Raw genomic sequence first — 20,186 nt, forward strand, 5'->3', positions numbered from 1 at the left:
AGCAGGTCAGAGACCTAGCTAGTCTCTGAGTTCCGGAACAGGTAGATGGGATGGCAGTTAGAGTCGTCTGGTGTTGATAGCCTGATCAGCTGTCTTCACATATTCGCTATGTATCTGATTGGGATTTGTGAATTATATGAAAGCATGATTTATTGATACAGCGGTTTTTATAAAATGATTAGCATGCTAAAATTGGACTCTGGTATTACGCAGCACACTATAATGTTGTTTTCACAAAGCATGCTAGTTAGTGATATCCAGTTACTTTAATTATCATTATGAAATGTTGATATCATGATTACAGCTCTGTTCCCTTTATTGTTGCATTATTGTTTTAATCTGTTATTCATATTTGGTACTGTTGAGCGATTATGCTCACCCTTGCAAACTGTTATGTATATTTCGCAGATGCCTAGAAGATCTGTCAGACCGACCCGTGTTCCCGCCCCTTCTGGACCTGGCTCCTCTGAGGTAGTTTGTATCAGACCATGAGGTCTGAAGAGTTGCTGAATAAAGTTAGTGTGTCGTAGATAGTGAATAAAGAGTTTGTAATAATGAAAAACCTGAATTATACTTGAACCTGGATCGGATCTTGGTTTGGGGTCAAGTTAGTATATTCTAATAATAATAACTCTGTTGTTATAATTTTTGGGTAATTGTGTTTAGTGACGTCAACTCCTGACCCCGGGGTTGAGGCCGTCACAGTGAGTGTGTCATCTTGTGCCTATATGTGGATGACATCTTATTGTTTGGAACCAATATTGAGATTATTAATGAGATAAAAGCTTTCTTGAAAAGTCACTTTGAAATGAAGGATATGGTTGAGGCTAGTGTGATTCTTGGAATCAAATTGATTCAGTCAGCTGAGGGAATAACCTTGACACAATCTCATTATATAGAGAAATCTATACTTGAGAAATATGGTTATTCATGGTGTCAAATCGCTAGTACACCCTATGATCCTAAAGTTTCCCTTGTCAAGAATACTTCAGGAGTACCTGTGTCTCAGTTAAGGTATTCTCAGATTATTGGGAGCTTGCAGTATCTTGCTAACTGTACTAGACCAGATATTTCATATCTTTTGTCTAAGTTAGCTAGATATACAAGCTGTCCAAATAGAACTCATTGGGATGCTCTTGATAGAGTACTTACTTATCTAAAAGGCATAATGTACCTTAATTTATACTATAGGAGATTTCCTGGTATAATTGAAGGGTACAGTGATGCAAGCTGGATAACTAAGAAGTCTGGTTCCAATGGATTGACTGCATATGTGTTCACCTTGGCAGGTAGAGCAATATCCTGGAAGTCAAGCAGACAAACTATAACGACTCGGTCTACATTTGAGGATGAGTTGTGTGCACTTGATGCCACGGAGATGGAGGTTGAATGTTACATGGACCTATGTCTGAGATACATGTAGTAAGCCGACCGCTTCCTGCTATTGCTATTCATTGTGATATTCGAACAACTATTGACAAGAATAGCAGTAAAAAGAATAATGCTAAAACAAATAGACACATCCAAGTTAGACTCAAGTCTATAAGGAGTTTCGTGTCTGATAGGATTATAGCTATAGAGTTTATAGGAACACATAATAATATAGCTGATCATTTGACTAAAGGACTGGAACCTGCAGTGGTCCTCAAGTCAAGGTTGGGGATGGGACTGTCAACCCATCATAATTCATCAACAGTGGGAACCGAATACATATGAGAGGAGATCCCTCGAAGTGTATTCAATGTGGTAATAACAAGATGTAAGGGTGAATTGGTAGTACATTTGCTACATGGATGATACTTTTGTATCTGAGTCAAATCCTGTAAACCTGGAAGGTACTGACACTGCTAGAAAAGCAAGAGTGTTAAAACTTTGAATGGGATCAAGTCATTCGACGAGATAGAAGCAGTATAACTCTGGAGATGCCCAGCTAAGCGAATGTAATTTTGTAGTCACAATTAGAGGAAAGGGTTATTCCTTGAAGCATTCGACGAACAGGATCGAGACAAGACCATTAATGTCTCAAAGCCGTAGATTGGCACCATACCTGTTGACTTATCGTTGTCTATGGAACATGGTTACACTAAATGGATTAAGATTCAAGGTGAAACATTCCATCTGAATCCGGTAGTGATCGAAGTAGAGGACTTAGGAGGGTTCAAACCCGGAAGGATACCGACTCTGAAAAATAAGTCAGGATGAGAAACCTGAACGCATTTCTATATGGATTTATGTGGGATTGTTAGAAAATGAAGTTTTAGATCATAAGTTTTATTATGTTCTTGATAATAATTCTAAAATCTAATAATTAGAAGTTGTTCCTTGATATGGGAACTTGAACTTTCATGTATGGGTTTAAGAAATTTTCTCAATAAAATCCATAGAGAAATATAGTGTTAGTTGCTTGAAAGAGCTTGAAAAGAGGAATTTTTATTTATCCCACATAGAAGAGAATAAAGGGGTTTGGTGGCTTTATACAGTATTACACACATGGGTAGTATATAACTAATAAGGTGTGTGATAGTGCATGTTGTTGCTTTGTGTTTTACGCAAAAAAACACGCGTGCGCCGCCGCTCGCCTCGCCATGCCACACACCGCACCGAGTCGGGTCGAAAGGCGATTTGGGTGAATGTCTCGGCGTCTCGCGTACGCGAGGCAACCTAGCGAGGAATTTTATTCTCTGTCTGTATGAATAGATTGTTTTTAATGAATTAATTTATCAGTTGTATTAAGGACAAATTCATTGAATCTAGACAATAACTCTTATAAATACGTTCGAATTAAATCAGTAAATTGGTGGATAAATATGAGATAACAGTTATGATTTTATTTTAATGATAAATCAGACATTGTGTGACTGTTTGGATTTTATTCTAACGTTACATATGTTTTGATTCTTTATTTGAATTAAAAATCGTCAGTTTATTATTCTCTGTGTTTAATTTGTGGCTTCAGTTACAGCTTGGCCTCACTATAAATAGTAAGCCTGGACAGCTGAGTTAATACACACAGAACACACTACACCCATCATTCTCCTTCTCTCAAAACTCACTGCCATCCCACAATATATAGTTAGTACATCTATAGCAGGTGAAGGTCCAGCTTTAGAGTGTGGTTTCTCCGGCGACTGAGGTACCGGTCGAAGTTGAGTTTGTTGTTACCGTGAACCAAGCTTGGAGTTGTTTTATCCTGGGGGAGGTGTTGCAAGAATCCCGACACAGCAAGTAGGGGCAATTATCCCTTCACGGGCTGTCAGGACTTCGAGAAAGGCCCGGAGACTCAGCTGTTAATCTATTTTGTTTGTTTGTATCTGTTGACGGCTTCAGCTTCTTTATTTCTTTAAAACTCTGCTAAAGCTATGGTTGTTCGTACAATTTCTAAACTTTTTTTGTTCTTACAGTTACTGATATGCATGCTTTTTACCTTCATGTTTTATTTCGTTAATTGTTTGCTTGGCCTTGTCTTGTTAAATATGTTGTATAATTGCCTCTATGTCGTTGTAATAGTTAATATTTCCAACACTATCTGCAACAACATAAAATACAGGTAACCCTCTCCGCTTGAACATCATACATGCATATCCATATAATATTATAATAGTTGTACTTGTATTATGAGTCACTTTAAATATGTGACAAGTTGTAGAACTCGGCAAAAGTACAGAAAAACCTACATTTTAAGAGTTTCACAACATGTGTAAGATATTAATTTAACTTCCATACATCTATCGCAAGAGTTAATATTTGATGTCCTTATTGCTCACTTGACTCTAACTAGATATAGATAAGACAAACACTTTATATAGTAAATAAAAAAGAAAAGTTGTACCTCTTTTTTATTTTTCTTCGCCAAATTGTGAGCCGCAAACATATTAACGTCAAATAATCTTTTCTAGCTGCACACAAGCTAATCTACAACTGTTAATCTTCACTTTATGAATAGCCTCAACTCGAAAGTAATAATCAAACTCAGACACCCCAATGGTTCTCCGTATCCCCTTTAAATTTGGGGAAGAAATATTGTCTAGCCGCTTCCACCACCCTCTTTTCAACCATCTGGTCAACCCATTTTAATATAATTTGATGTAGGAGTGGAATTGAGACATGCAGCCATAGGTAACCACAGTCGTGCTTCAATCAAAATCCATGAATACCTTTGTCGGTGAGAGCTTCAATGTAAGAATTTGAGCCTCCTGCAATTATAGGAAGTCGGTGACATTTCACAATAGAAGCCAAAGCCGATATGGAAATTCTCATTTGAGCAGTATATGCTCAACTTATAATTTCTTTTTCTGAATGTTAACCTGTGTTAAATTAGATCAAATTACATAACATCTTGAAAATTAACGGGAACATCACTCCCCTGAAATAGATGATTAGAACTAAAATGAGATATTTTGTGAACCAATTAGCAACCTCAAAAGTGCATAACAACAGGTATAGTATATGCTAAAAACACTCCCATTCAGGAACCCAAACTTTTCTACAAGACACACAATCTTTAAATCAAATGAGCATACTCCTAAAACCTCAACGATCATTTCAATTTAGATCAGGTAAAAACACATTTCCAAAAAAAATAAAAACATAGTTCAGGGATCATCAAAACATGATCAGATTCATATCCACTCATAGAAATTTAGACCATAATCCTCCCACATAAACATAAATAGAAAGTATCTTAGTTTAAGATCTACTCACACCATAATCCTCTATCATCCATATGTCAAAATGCTCCAGGTAATAGTTGCAATTTGTGTCCCTATCTTTCATTGAACAAAAAATTTGAGCATTCAAAACAGAGGAACGTGTAAAAGAACCAAACTATGAGCCGCAAAAATATCACCATTAACTTCTATTTTCGAATCAGCTCTCTCTACACTTTCTAAAATCTGTCTGAATTGCTGACCAATATCCAAAGGTTTTGGGGTTGTGATTTGACAACACAGTACACTTGTCCAACAGACAATCATCCTTGAGGTAATCAGATGTCTCGAGATTACTTTTTTAAGAAAACATTGATAATCCATGCATATAAGTAATTGGAGATGCCAATATCAGTTTAAAAGAAAATGGAAAGGGTTAGTATAAATGGACTGAAGACCTTATATTTCTAACTCAGTAACCTTCTTTACTAAATCAACGAATACCATATAACCTTATTATCCATTCAAAAAATCAAACTTTTATACAAGCAGCTGGATCTTTAAAGCAAAGGACCATGCTCCTAAACTCAACATTCATTGCAATTTATAATAAGTTAAAACATATTTTGAAAAACCAAAAACAGAGTTCGGGTATCATCAAAACATAATCTATTCATCTCCCCTCATAGAAATTTATCACACGATACTTCAATTACCAAAAGGAACAGATAGTCGAATATAAAAACAAATTTCAATTGAGATGAATTGATCTACTTATCCACGAAGCCTCTGGACAAGAGAAACCACCAAAATAAATTAATAACGCTGTCACAAACTTGTTAAAATTATTTATCAGTTAGCATTCCTTGATCATACTGGGCACCCAAAAAAGATATTACCTATACAAGCTCATCTTCTTATCTATACAATTTAGACAATGGTGTCACTTTATATGTTGTGTCCGAAGAAAAACCTTTCAGTATACTAAACTATTAATCATCACTTTATTATTTATAACTAGCTCTTTAACCCGTGCAAGGCACACGTTTGTTCAAAATTGTATGATAAATGTGTTTAAAACTTTTAGCATTATATCACATATATCTTTCGATCTAATATTTGTTTACGTCTCGTTTCAATTGTATGATGACAACCATGCTCTCTTATAATAGTTTTTTATAACATTCGCATAAAAATAATTTATGCTCGTCACCCTTGAATTTTCATATTGTGGGATTAATAATCTACGAGGAGTATGTGTCATATGATTAATGACACCACAAATTTGCTCAACTATTTTTCTTATATACATTAAAGTTTGATATTGGTTACATTTATATATGTTTAAAACTTTCAGTATTTTATCACGTATATCTTTCGATCTAATATTTGTCTACGTTTAGTTTTGGTCATATGATGACAAATATGATTTTTTTAATAGAACCATCCAATGGAAGTTGGCTATAATTATAGGTAAGGGGTGAGTATAGTTGGAGTGTGACTTTTTAAAGAGATTGATTATATATTTTTTATTGTTGATATGTCAATTCAGCTTTTAGCTAAGGGTTTTTCATGATTGGAAATACTCTTACTAATACTTTACAAAGAAACATAAATAATGTTTTATTTTCTGGTGCATGCTGCTTTGAACTTTAAAACAGGGTTAACTACCACAAATATTAGAAATGATTCTAGATCAATTCAAAAATTTTAAATTTCTGTTAACATTGATTAGCGGCACCATTTTGAATATCTTGACAGTTTGTGTCCTCGCATACACCTACATAGTAATTATACTTTAGGAAATTTATTCTGTCAGGTGGTTTCAGTGGCTTTATTCATAGGAGGAGACGACCTTGGGATGATAGCTGATTCCGTAATTCTTAAGGGTACTTTAAGGGCTTTCTCTAACACTAGCTTCTACCAACTCATGGAAATGATAGAGCAGGTAACTTTTTTATCATGTTGCATGATTAATTATTTTCTAAATTTATACTAGATTATGATGGTCCCTTAGCACTGGGAAAATACAACAATACCAATTTAGAACGGAGGAAGCAAGTCTGCTCAACTTATAATTTCTTTTTCTGAATGTTAACCTGTGTTAAATTAGATCAAATTACATAACATCTTGAAAATTAACGGGAACATCACTCCCCTGAAATATATGATCAGAACTAAAATGAGATATTTTTGTGAACCAATTAGCAACCTCAAAAGTGCATAACAACAGGTATAGGAAATGCTAAAAACACTCCCATTCAGGAACCCAAACTTTTCTACAAGATACACAATCTTTAAATCAAATGAGCATCCTCGTAAAACCTCAACAATCATTTCAATTTAGATCAGGTAAAAACATATTTCCAAAAAAATAAAAATATAGTTCAGGGATCATCAAAACATAATCAGATTCATATCCATTCATAGAAATTTAGACCATAATCCTCCCACATAAACATAAATAGAAAGTATCTTGGTTTAAGATCTACTCACACCATAATCCTCTATCACCCATATGCAAAATGCTATAGGTAATAGTTGCAATCTGTTAGGTAATGAATTACACACAGAGGGGGTGAATCTGTTTTTATGTTTTTCAGCTTTTCTTGAAATATTTATGATTGTGAACTAAGTAAATCAAATCTTGTAGTAAGATGTGTTAAGACTGAAATTAAACATGCAACAATGAATAACACAGATCTTTCAAAACTCACTTAATTTGATATTAAAATTAAGAATATTTTGCTACAAAATTTCTAGGCTTTTTGTTGATAAAGAGCTTAGCTTCAATCTTGAAAGAATACAAGAATTTCCTGATCTAATTGTTACAACTAACAAATGACGAGTGTTAACTTTATATCATAGTTAACTAATGGTTTACACAGTGTATAATAAGAGATGATATTCACTTTAGTAAACTGCCACTAGTCATTCCATTTTAGGAAAAATGTATCTTCCATTTCTGGCTTAGCATATCTTTGCATACTGAGTTAACTTTGATCTTCCTTTGTCATTTAATCTTCACCCTTGATCTTGCACACTCTTCAAGCTCCTTTTTGTAGACTTGTCAGTCCAACTGGTTGGATTGTTTGTTGATTGTTAATCTTGGAAATTGAACTGGTCTGCAATTTGTACTTTGATATTTTACCTCGAGATCTCCGGTTAGGCATAGAGAGAACTTGACATCTCGATAAGTATATTAGCTTATCGAGATCTCTCTTTACTCTATAGTTGATTTGACTTGTAGAGGTCTCTGAGTTCTCTATAAGAGAATTTATTTTTTCGAGATCTCTCATCTACATATCTTCACTTTGGCTTATCGATATGTCTGAGTTCTCTAGTGACTTATTGACTTGTCGAAAACTCTGGGTACTCTAGTGAAATTTGACTTGTCGATAACTTAGAGTTCTCTAGTGAATTTTGACTTGTCGATATCTCTGAGTTCTCTAGTGAAATTTGAATTTTCGATAACTCAGAGTTCTCTAGGCAATTTTGACTTGTCAATAACTCTGAGTTCTTTAGTGAAGAAATGACTTGTCGATATCTCCAATCTGCAAGTCTTCAATTTGGCTTGTCGATATCTCTGAGTTCTCTAGTAGCATTCCCGAGTTCTCTATAAGTCATCCTGGTGTTCTCGAATGACTTCTCTATAACACTAATTCTGTGACTTGTAGAGATCTTGACTTAAAACATTTTTGTCAAAACAGATTTATTCAACTCCAAGCTTCTTCATAATTCTTCTGAGGCATGATCTTCTTGATATTCTTCCAGATAGAATTCTGAGGCTTGATACTATTTACAAAAAAGTCTTCAGTCTGTTGTTTGACAATTTTACAGACTTTAAATGTTACAATACAAAATGCAAACTAAGATAACAATACAACTTACTTAGGGTTGTTAATTTGACTTAGTCTTGTTATTGTACAGGCATGTCTTGCACAACAATCTCCCTAATTTGTGAGAAGATTGTTTAACACAAATTCATTCCTGTTAACAAGACTAACCCCAAGCTATATTGGAAAATAAAATTAATACATTAAAATTGACACAATTACAACTTTTATACATTAGGAGATTTACAGAGTTCAAATAGTTACAAACATCAGGCAAAGACTATTTTTTCTTCAGCTTCTTTTCTAATGAGATCTTTTAAGTAATCAAGAATTTCAAGTTCTTCTATAATAGGTGTCCCACTTAGAGCTTCTGCAAGTTTGATTTTGTCTGCCTTTGGATAACCACTGTCTAGTAAATTAATACTAAATCTTGAGAATTTGTCAACTTTAATGTTTAAAAACTTTCCATCCTTAGAGATTCTGCTCATTCCCTTTGCCTTCAGTTCTTCAGATCTTCTTATAAACATCTCAATCTCCTCATCAAACTTCCTTACCCTCTCCTCATATTCAACCTCATTTCTTTTTCTTATTTCTTCCCTTATAATCAACCACTCAGCCAAAACTAATCTCCATGCTCTTGTAGCAGTATCCTAATCTTTTAGCAAGTTTATCACTCTCTTGATTTCTGTGGGAGAGAGAGAGAGAGTCTATTAAGGAATAGCCAAGGAATATGAAGGACCTATCTTCATAGTAAATTCTGACTTCCCTTAGAGATACAACCCAGAATCTAACTATTTCCTCAGCTAGTTGTTGAAAATAATCTTCATCTGAGATGCACCAATTTAAAGGTAGAAAGTCATTTTGCTTGAAACAGTTCCAGATGGCCCTTTCAGTGACTTGTACTTTTTCAGCATCTTTAGTCTTCTTAGGTTTCCTCCCAACAGTTTTGTAGTGAATTTTGAGTGAAGGCTTGTCTAAAGGTAAGTTTGTGATTTTCTTGAGAGATGTTTGGTTTGAGGTGATTGGTGTTTTTAGGAAAGTATTTGCAGTTTGTTTATATAGAAACTTTGGCTTAGAGGTTAGAGGTGGTTTGATGATTGAGGTTGTTGGCTTTGAAGGTTGAGCTAGAGTTGTTTGGATTTTTAGGGTTTGTTGTGGTTCTGAGCCAACATGTTTCTTCTTTCTTCTCCTCTCACTTCCTCTCTTCTTCTCATTATCCTTCTTTTCTTCTTCCTTCTTCTCCCCTTGACTTTTGTCCTTATTTCTACTTGCTTTAGAAGCTTGACTTGGATTTGAGCCAGAAGGCTTTTGTTTGTCAACCTTTTGCTCATCATCATCCTTGTCTTTTCTCAGATTGTATCGAGTATTTGGCAGCATGGATTTAAGAGATATATGTCCAAAATCTTTATCATCTCAGCATCCTCATGCTTCTTATTCCTTTTATACTTTAAATCAGACTGCAAGGTCATGATAGCCTCATGTTTGATCTGACACAATATTTAGGAACAAGAAGATGTTTGGCTTGTTTAGTTATTGGACACACATAAACTATTCCTTGATTTGGATATAGATAGGCTTTTGGAAAAGCTGATATTTGTGCCTTTTTGAGCTCTTGGAGAAGTTGAATGTCTTCTGGAATAATTGGATTCACTCTGTCAATCATTACATCCAGTTCAGATGCTCTTAAAGTCTAAATATTTGTAAGAGTCACCTGAAGACACCTGTCCACACCACCATCATTGATGTTCATGACAATCCGTTTCTCCAAAAAGTCATCAATTTTCACCACCACTGCCCTTATGAAGTTGATGTTCTTGGCCAAAGCTTTCTTGCAGGTCACATAGTTATTTTAAAGAGACACTCTTAGTGCTGCAAGAAGGTCATTGAATTCCTGATCTTGATTGGGTCCTTTTGCAACCCTTTGAAGTCTTTCATTTTCAACATCAATTTGAGCACTTGAGCTTTGACCAACCTGAATAGGCTCTTTAGATTTTGCCTTATCATCCCTAGATTATTGAATCCTAGCCTCAGTCTCCCCCTTAGTCTTGGTGACAGGCTTGAGGAGGGGAGTTGGTAACTATGACCTTATTTATTCAGGTAAAGAGGGCAGTGGTATGTTGAGCTTCCCCGTGATGGCCCCCAAAGCAACATAATTCTGCATTTAAAGATGCTTATGAGAGTCCACCAGGTTCTGGATATCTGATTTTTGACTCTTGACTAGAGAAGTCAAGGCTTGGACTTGTGCATTGAGAGAAGCATTAGAGGTCTGCAAGTCTGAGAATTGTTGTTGAAGAGATTGGATTTGAAGATTTGTAGAGGTTGAGACAGGCTGATGAGAGCTTGTAGATGATGAGGAGCCAAAAGTTGCTTCAACAGCCTTTTTGATGCCTTCCATAAGCAAGGTAGAAGGATCAAATCTGCTCTGGTAAAGCTGTTCCAGTTTGACCTTTGAGTCATTTGTATTGGTGATTTGCTTCTGGACTATTTCATGAAGAACAATGAAGGAATATTTTAGATTTTTGACCTCTTTTTTAATGGTAGTCAGATCCATCCTTGACATTTGATCAGCATAATTCTTGAATATGGAGGTGATATGTACTTGAGATGGTATAATCTCATCCATTTTCTCTTTCACCAGCTTCCTTATCTTGTCTTCGTGACCAGCCAGCTTGAGTTCTAGAGCTTTACCAAATAGGTGAAAAGCCTTGAGTTGAGCTTTGTAGACCTCAGTGACTGCATCATAGACATCCTATGGAGTCAAGACCTTGGCATTGCTTCCAAGAATAGTGACATATTCATCCCTAAACCTAGCCAAGACTTGATCCATCTCCAATACAAAGTCTTGAGATAGCCATGCATCCACATTCCTGTCTTGTTCTGCATCATTTACTATCTTCTCCTTCTGTTTTTCAACATCTTCATTGTATGTCAGCATAATGGTTTGATAGTCTTGATTGCTCATGTCTGAAGTGAGTAGATGTTATGAGATGTTTACTAATCCAGAAATCTGCTCAACAAGAAGATCATCCACAGATGTAGGTTGAGAGTCAGATGTTTGTAGCCATTGATAGAGAAGGGTTGTTGTTGAGGTTGTGAGGTTGAGGGTTGATCAAAACCACATGTGATAGAAGTCACAGTAAAACAAGTGTAAACAGATAAAAACTGATAAATTGTTGACAACTGGATCTTCAATAGCTAGCATGCTCTCTAAACATTTTATTAATTGTGATGTGTAAATACCAGGGTTAAATTTTATCATGCTACTTCCATTTTCAAATCATTCATCCCATCACAGGACATATAAAACTAATTGTTCCGTTATGGGAACCATAAAACTTATCCCATCACAGGACCTATAAAACTTGTTCCTCTCCGGGAACCTCAAAATCATTTGCTCAGATATAAAAGTATTGGATGATCCCTGGTGAGACAGCTGATCAGGCTATCCTATGAAACTTGTTTTGGAACTCAGAGACTAGCTAGGTCTCTGTCACGCTGGGCTGGTGGTTATAATAGGATGCGCAACCACTTCGCCTCTTACGCTAACTTCCAGGCCGTTACGGGCCTTCTGCGCACACTCATCCAATTATCTGATCATTTTTATCCAGTTTTCCAAATCACTTACCTATCTCTTGTCAAAACAACTATATCACAGCACACTTCCCAAAATATTTTCATTTTATTCAAAATTTAGAGATAGGCATTTTTAGAAGTTATTTTTCCCCTAAAACACAAGTTAACAAAACCAATTGAACATAGGGGATACATAACTTAAAACGTTCTGTTCCACTACGAGAATAAAACAACATTATATTCATATATGCTGAACCATAAAGATATGGTCAGGGGTACTTGCCTTAATACGCTTTAACACTAATTTCTGACTGGCTTTGCACCGACCAGGATGCTAAGGATTTCGACTGGAACATACAGGAACCGAAATACCCTAAATTAGACGTCCGAATATGCTTGACTATCCTCGCTAACAATCTACCCATACGTTAACAAACCCGACTCGTACATTCTCAATATAATAATACACGTATCAATTAGGGTTCACGCCTTCAAAAGCCGGTTCGGTGTTCGTTTCCATAAAATAGGTATAATTGTCCTTTTACGAAAGTAGGGTTATCGGTTTCGCAAAGTATTCCATCGCAACACATAATCAGGTTTTGTACAAAATAGTTACATATAATCGATCGACGTTCCGATAACCATTGGGTACGACCTCTTATTTCCGTAATTAAATTTTCCCGGAAATTGGGCAGCACCTCCTTTGATTATCAGCTAACCCGTCGAACATCCCGACGTCAAAACAATCACAACCACAATCAATCGTAATTAAAACCCAACCACAGATTTTAGTCATCAATATCAGTCCAAAATTCTCAGTTACCAATTAAATAAAATTATTAATTATTAGCCGTGTTTTTATGTTTTAATCGTATTTTATTCGTAATTCGCATTTTAAATCATATTTTGTATTTTAAATTGTAGGACTCAGAACAACGTCATCACAGTCCATAGTCGGCTCGCCGAAGCTCATCACCGATGGCGGTAAAATTTACGGGTACCCGATTAATTCCGGGTTTCCAATGTAAATTCTACCGATTAAATATAATTATTTCCCGCACGAAAAATATGTTTATTTCATGAATATAACTCGAATAAATTTTTCCTGCAGAAAAATTAATAAAATAACATCAAAAATGATCCAACAGTCACGCGCTACACGCGCAAAAACGGAGAAGAAACAGGGAGCAACACAGTCGAACCCACACCACCACCACAGACCACCACACACAGGCACAAACGCCAACATAAATACACACACACGCAAAAACACTCACACACACAGTCACTAACACACAGCAGCACACACTTATATAATTGTACACACACATATCAGAAAAAGGAATGATAGTGCGGCAATTACTACCGGAAGAACGGAGCAAGGCGGCGGAACTGAATTCCGGCGACTCAGGAAACAACAGGGGGAAGAGACGAAGGAGAAGAAAAGAGAAAGAGGAGAGGAGAGTAAAGAAAATACAGAGATAACGGGAGAGATCGAGAAGAGAGAGCGAGAGATTGAGAGAGATGGAGGGATAAGGAGGAGAGAGACATGAACTGCAGACATAAAACGGGTTGAACCCGGTTTTACAAACCCTTGCCCCCCCTTTTTTTTATTAACCAAATAAACCCCGCAATAAAATTTATCTGACCCGCATTTTTGTTATAACGAGCAATTCACAGATAATTAAAACCCGAGCATTAATAAATTATTTTATAAAATATCACCAATAATTAAAAGTTAATAAAAATAGAATTTTCAAAATTTTAAAAATAATTTTTAAAACACAATTGATACTCGTTTTGAATGAATAAACGAAACAACACGCAGATGATATTTATCCCAAAAATTACCAAAATAATTTTAAAATTCTCGGAATATTCCAAACTTAATAAAATACGAATTTCAAAATTTTTGAAGAATTCTAGAATTAATTACTGATTATACAATTAAATGAAATCAGAAAATCATTTAACGATAAATAATCAATAAAATATTGATTTCTAAATTTTATAGACTCCTAAAAATAATTAATAAAATTATGAAGCCATAAAAATGATTTTAAAGATAATCCCCATATTTATGAAAATAAATCTTGAATAAAATCACCTTTAAATACAAAAACAAAATAACACAGCTTAACAACTAATTACACAAACGATCCTCGAACACCAATAATCACACATAATTAATAAAATATTAACAAAAATAATATCCAACTAATAGAACCTATACACATAATTTATTTAATTAATTATTTAGTAATCACACATTTAAATATTACAAAAATGTATGAGTCGTTATATCCTCCCCCCTTTAAAAAGATTCTATCCTCAGAATCTGATCCAATTAAACAAATGAGGATATTTGTCAAGTATATCTGACTCAAACTCCCAAGTGGACTCTTCCACTTGAGGATTCCACCACAGTACTTTAACTCTGGGAATAGACTTATTTCTAAGAACTCGCTCTTTACGATCTAAGATCTGGATCGGCCGTTCCTCGTAGGACAAATCTGGCTGAAGATCGATTGGTTCATATTCAATAACTTGGTTTGAATCGGGGATATAACGCTTCAGCATGGACACGTGGAATACATTATGGATATGTTGTAATTACGGTGGCAATGCAAATTAATAGGCAACTTTACCAACTTTCCTTAATATTTCAAAAGGTCTGATATATCTAGGACTTAACTTGCCTTTTTGTCCAAATCTAACCAATCCTTTCCAGGGCAACACTTTTAGCAATACCAAAGATCCTATTTCCATCTCCACATCTTTTCGATGAAGGTCCGTGTTCTTTTTCTGTCTATCTTGAGCTGCTTCTAACCTTTTTCGAACCAATATAATTGCGTCCCTGGTCTGTTAAACCAATTCAGGGCCTAATAATTTCTTTTCCCCTACTTCATCCCAATAGAGAGGGGACCTACACTTACGTCCATACAGGGCCTCAAAGGGCGGCATTCCTATACTGGCATGATAACTGTTATTATAAGAAAACTCAATCAGCGGCAAGTGCTCGTCCCAATTTCCTTTAAAATCCAAAGCACAAACCCTTAACATATCTTCTATCGTCTGAATAGTTCTTTCACTTTGGCCGTCTTTCTTGGGATGGTAGGCGGTACTCATTTTCAATTTAGTCCCTAAACATTCCTGGAATTTCGTCCAAAATCTGGAATTAAATCTTGGATCCCGATCAGACACGATTGAAACAGGGACTCCATGCTTGGTCATAATTTCATCCAATTACAATTTGACTAGCCTGTCCAAAAACTACTTTTCATTGATCAGGAGGAAATGTGCAGACTTGGTCAATCTATCAATAATTACCCAAATTGCATCATGGTTCGACCTCGTCTTTGGTAGTCCTACTACAAAATCCATCACGATTTCTTCCCATTTCCATTGTGGAATCTCCAAAGGTTGCAACAATCCACTTGGTCTTTGATGTTCCACCTTTACTGTTTGGCATACATGACATTTGTTAACCCAATTTGCAATTTCCTTTTTCATTACTGGCCACCAAAAGTGCGTCTTCAAATCTTGATACATTTTAGTGCTCCCCGGATGGATGGAAAACTTGGAATTATGAGCTTCCCGCAATATCTCATTCCTTAGTTCAGTCACATTGGGAATCCATATCCTCGAGGAAAACCTATGCATACCCTTGCTATCCTTTTGTGTGCAAAGTTCTTCTCCAGTTAAACTATCTAACTCTTGATCCATCATTTCTTCCTGACATTTCCGAATCTTGTCCATCAATTCTGGCCGAAAAGTGATCTCATACAATTGTCCTTAATTTTCGTCTGTCACTCAAACCTCAATTTCCAGCTTCTCCAATTCTCTGGCGAGTTCCTCGAAAACTTTGATCGCATTCAACCTTTCCTTCCTGCTTAGGGCATCTGCCACTACATTGGCCTTGCCTGGGTGGTAATTAATGGAACAATCATAATCCTTAATCATTTCTAGCCATCTCCGTTGTCGCATATTTAGATCCTTCTGAGTGAATATATACTTTAAACTTTTGTGATCTGTATAAATTTCGCATTTTTCCCCGTATAAGTAATGTCTCCACAGCTTCAACGTGAACACGATTGCTGCTAATTCCAAATCATGTACTGGATACTTTTGCTCATGAGGCTTTAACTGTCTAAAAGCGTAGGCAATGACTTTATCATGTTGCATTAATATACAACCCAAACCTTTCAAGGAAGCGTCACTATAGATTACGAAGTTTCTTGTCTCATCTGGCAATGCTAGTATTGGAGCTGTTACTAACCTCTTTTTCAATTCCTGGAAGCTTTCCTCGCACTTCTCTGTCCAATTAAATTTCTCATTCTTCCTGGTCAATTTGGTCAAGGGAGTCGCAATATTGGCAAAATCCTTTACGAATCTTCGATAATAACCTGCTAATCCAAGAAAGCTTCTGACTTCCGTCGGGGTCTTTGGTTGTTCCCACCTGGATACAGCCTCAATCTTTATGGGATCGACTTTAATTCTATCTTTTCCTACTACATGACCTAAGAATTGAACTTCTTCCAACCAAAATTCGCACTTCGAAAACTTTGCGTACAACTGCTTCTCTCTTAGCCTTTGCAGGGCAATCCTCAAATGGTTAGCATGATCTTCTCTAGTCTTTGAATAGATGAGGATGTCATCAATAAATACAATCACAAACTTATCCAGGTACTCTTTATACACCCGGTTCATTAAATCCATGAAAGTAGCTGGCGCATTCGTCAATCCAAACGACATCACTAAGAACTCATAATGTCCATATCGGGTTCTGATTGCAGTCTTTGGTATGCCTTCAGGCTTAACCTTTAATTGATGATAACCTGATCTCAAGTCAATCTTTGAGAAACAGCATGCTCCCTTAAGTTGGTCAAACAGGTCATCTATCCTTGGTAGGGGATATTTATTTTTAATGGTCAACTTGTTTAATTCCCGATAATCAATTCACAATCTCATACTCCCATCCTTCTTCTTTACGAATAGTACTAGAGCACCCTCACGAAGATACACCTGGCCTAATCACGCCCTTGTCCAATAATTCCTGGAGTTGCTTAGCTAGCTCTTTCATTTCCACTGGAGCCATGCGATAAGGTGCCTTTGAAACTGGTTCTGCTCCGGGAACTAAGTCTATGGAAAACTCAATTTCACGATCTGGTGGCAATCCGGGCAATTCATCTGGAAAAACGTCTGGGAATTCCCTTACTATTGGAATCTTGTCTAGGTCAAGTACTTCTTTCTCCACGTCTACCACATGTGCTAAGTAAGCTTCACATCCTTGTCTTAACAATCTCTTTGTCTGTAATATCGAGAAAAATTTCTTTTCTTGTCTTTGTCCTTGATAAGTCACCTTAATATTATCCTCAGTAACCATCAAAATTTCTTCTTCTTACAATCAATGTTAGCCTTATACTGGGACAACCAATCCATTCCTAAAATTACGTCGAACTCTCCTAGCTCAAAGGGTATTAGATTAGCCGAAAAGGAGTACCCGTGGATTTATAATTGACACTTGGGGCAAAACTGACTCACTGAAACTCTATCCTGATTGGCTACTTCTATAGTCAAAGGTTCAGCCAAATCTTCTAACATTAAGTCCATTTTAACCACACAATCCTTGGATATAAAAGACTTAGATGCTCCTGAATCAAATAAAACTTTAACAGGTACGGAGTTGAGAAAGAGCGTACCTGCCACTACGTCCGAGTCCTGAGCATTGTACCTTTTTGTAATTTTGAAAGTTCTGGCTTTAGCTGTGCTGAATGTCGGTCCTTGAGATGCAGTACCTTGAGTAGCTGTCTTACAATACCGAACAATATGTCCCACCTTCCCACAGTTGTAGCAAGTAACTGCGGGTTTCTCTGAATTGCATTCCGATGCGTAATGACCCTTTTGATGACATTTGAAGCACTGAACATCCCTTTTGCACGGGCTACCATATCTTTTCCCACATACCTTACAATCCATTACGGAGTTTGATGACTGAGCTGGAGTGGAAGCAACTGAGGTGGCAGCAGGCCTAGCCTGAGGAAAATTCTTTCTTCTAAATCTTTTATTTCTATTCTGGCCAAACCTCTTCTGAAACCTCTGACTGGATCCCCCTGGATTTGTTTCACCAGTGATGCTTTCAGATTTCCGCTTCTTATCACCCTTTTCCTTGGCATCCAACTTCTGATCACTTTCAATTACCAGCGCGGCCTGAACTACGGAGGGATATGTCTTGAGCTGCAAGGCTACAATCCCACTGCGAATTTCTGGCTTCAGTCCCTGCTGAAACCTCTTCGCTTTCTGAGCTTCAGTACTCACATACACAGGCACCAGTCGGGCCAATTCCGTAAACTTGGCCTCATACTCGGCCACACTCTTTTCATCCTGCTTTAATTCCAAAAAATCAACTTCTAACTGGTTTTGCAAACAGTTCGGAAAATATTTTTCCAAGAACAACTCTGTAAACCTGGCCCACGAGACAGGGCCTTCTCCTTCCACGGCACGGGTGGATTCCCACCAATAATTCGCTTCACCCTTGAGAAAATAGCTCGCATAGTCTGATCTAAGATTATCACTTACTTGCGTGAGGGTGAAAGCTTTCTCTATTTCCTTTAGCCAATATCTGGCAGCAACTGGGTCCACCTCGCCCTTAAACTCTGGGGGCTTTACCGACTGAAAAGATTTAAAACTCACAGTTTGGTTTACTTCTCTTTGTTGAGGTTGCTGCTGAAGCTGCAGCTGTTGTTGTTGAATTTGTTGTTGCTGCTGCTGTATGAACTGTTGTTGTTATTGATGTTGTTGTAGAAACTGCTGCTGCTACTGCTGAAATTGTTCTTGCTGCTGAGCCATTTGATTAGACTGTAGGCGCAGCAAATCTAGCAACTCACCCATAACTGGGCCCCCTTCAGAAGCTTTGCTAGAGGAATTGGATAGGATATTCTTCTTGGGCGGCATTCTCCTGAAACATAACAAATGGTTTTAGTTAAAAAGAATAGCCCCCGGGTAGCAACATTTTCATGTGCTAAGAGAATGCTCCCGCAATAAAATACTCCCACCCTCAATTAGTTGGGGTCCGATTGTAATGAGTGGCTAGATTTAACAAAATCAGCAACAATAAAAATAACAACAATAATAACAGCACAACACTAGCAGCATGCAACAATACCTATAACAGCCACCAACTAATATAGCAACCTACTAACTAAATTTACATGGTCGCACTTGTTCTCACGAAAAGACTATGTAGGAATCCCTATTGGCCATTACCAATGGCACCTATGCCAGGGAAACACACTAAAGATCAGGGCAGTTCCAGAATCCTCAAAATATGCCAGGGTTACACCTTCGAACCCTCGACTAGACTCTTAAACTTGCTCCTCTAGATGTGACTTGCTGATTCACACCCTATATACCAACATTACCCCTTTCCGACTCTACTCCTAACCTAAATCAGGGACTCAAACCTGTAGCTCTGATACCAACCTGTGACGGCCTCAACCCCGGGTCAGGAGTTGATGTCACTAACAAAATGAAACTACAACTATAATACAACTAACTTACTTTATTTCAATATAAACAACTCTTCCACAAGATCTTTTCCAAGTTCAAGTATAATTTAGGTTACACACTTATTACAATCCAACTAATTAAAATAACCTGTCATGACTATTATTCTACAGCAACTCATAGACCATACTTGGTCAGACACAACCTATTCAGAGGAGCTCGACACAGGAGGAATTGGAAACTGGCCCTTAGCAAAACAGCAACATCTCCTAGGCATCTGCAATGCGAAAATATACAAACACATTTGCAAGAGTGAGTGATCAACCGCTCAGCAGTACCACTATATGAATACTAACTAAAACAGTTTATAATGAACAATTGTAAGAACAGAAGTCGCAACTTGTTAGTGGAAAACAAGTAAAACAAGTTTAAAAATATAAAAACTGATGAACTGTTGAAAACTGGATCTTTAATAGCTAGCATGCTCTCTAAACATTTTATTAATTTTGTTGTGTAAATACCAGGGTTAAATTTTAGCATGCTACTTCCATTTTCAAATCATTCATCCCATCGCAGGACATATAAAACTAATTGTTCCGTTACGGGAACCATACAACTTGTCCTA

General features: G+C 36.7%; 1 protein-coding gene across 1 annotated transcript; it reads right to left on the reverse strand.

Moving 5' to 3' along the window:
* Window positions 1–3,878: 3,878 nt before the first annotated feature.
* On the reverse strand, window positions 3,879–4,590 carry LOC141685338 (adenylate isopentenyltransferase 5, chloroplastic-like). The gene is made up of 2 exons (XM_074490447.1): window positions 4,155–4,590; window positions 3,879–4,042 (listed from the first exon to the last, which is right to left on the reverse strand). Exons 1-2 carry the CDS (start codon window positions 4,255–4,257, stop codon window positions 3,879–3,881), a joined length of 267 nt encoding a protein of 88 aa, XP_074346548.1. The 5' UTR covers window positions 4,258–4,590.
* Window positions 4,591–20,186: the final 15,596 nt, after the last annotated feature.

This window comes from Apium graveolens, chromosome 9 (genome assembly GCF_009905375.1).
Source record: "Apium graveolens cultivar Ventura chromosome 9, ASM990537v1, whole genome shotgun sequence".
Taxonomy (NCBI): Eukaryota; Viridiplantae; Streptophyta; class Magnoliopsida; order Apiales; family Apiaceae; genus Apium; species Apium graveolens.

Bases quoted from the DNA above. Each gene is read 5' to 3' on its own strand.
- LOC141685338 (XM_074490447.1), bottom strand. From the start codon at position 4,257: ATGAGAATTTCCATATCGGCTTTGGCTTCTATTGTGAAATGTCACCGA. The intron at 4,043-4,154 runs GTATTCATGGAT...GGTTGAAAAGAG, and splicing joins TGAAGCTCTCACCGACAAAG to GGTGGTGGAAGCGGCTAGAC.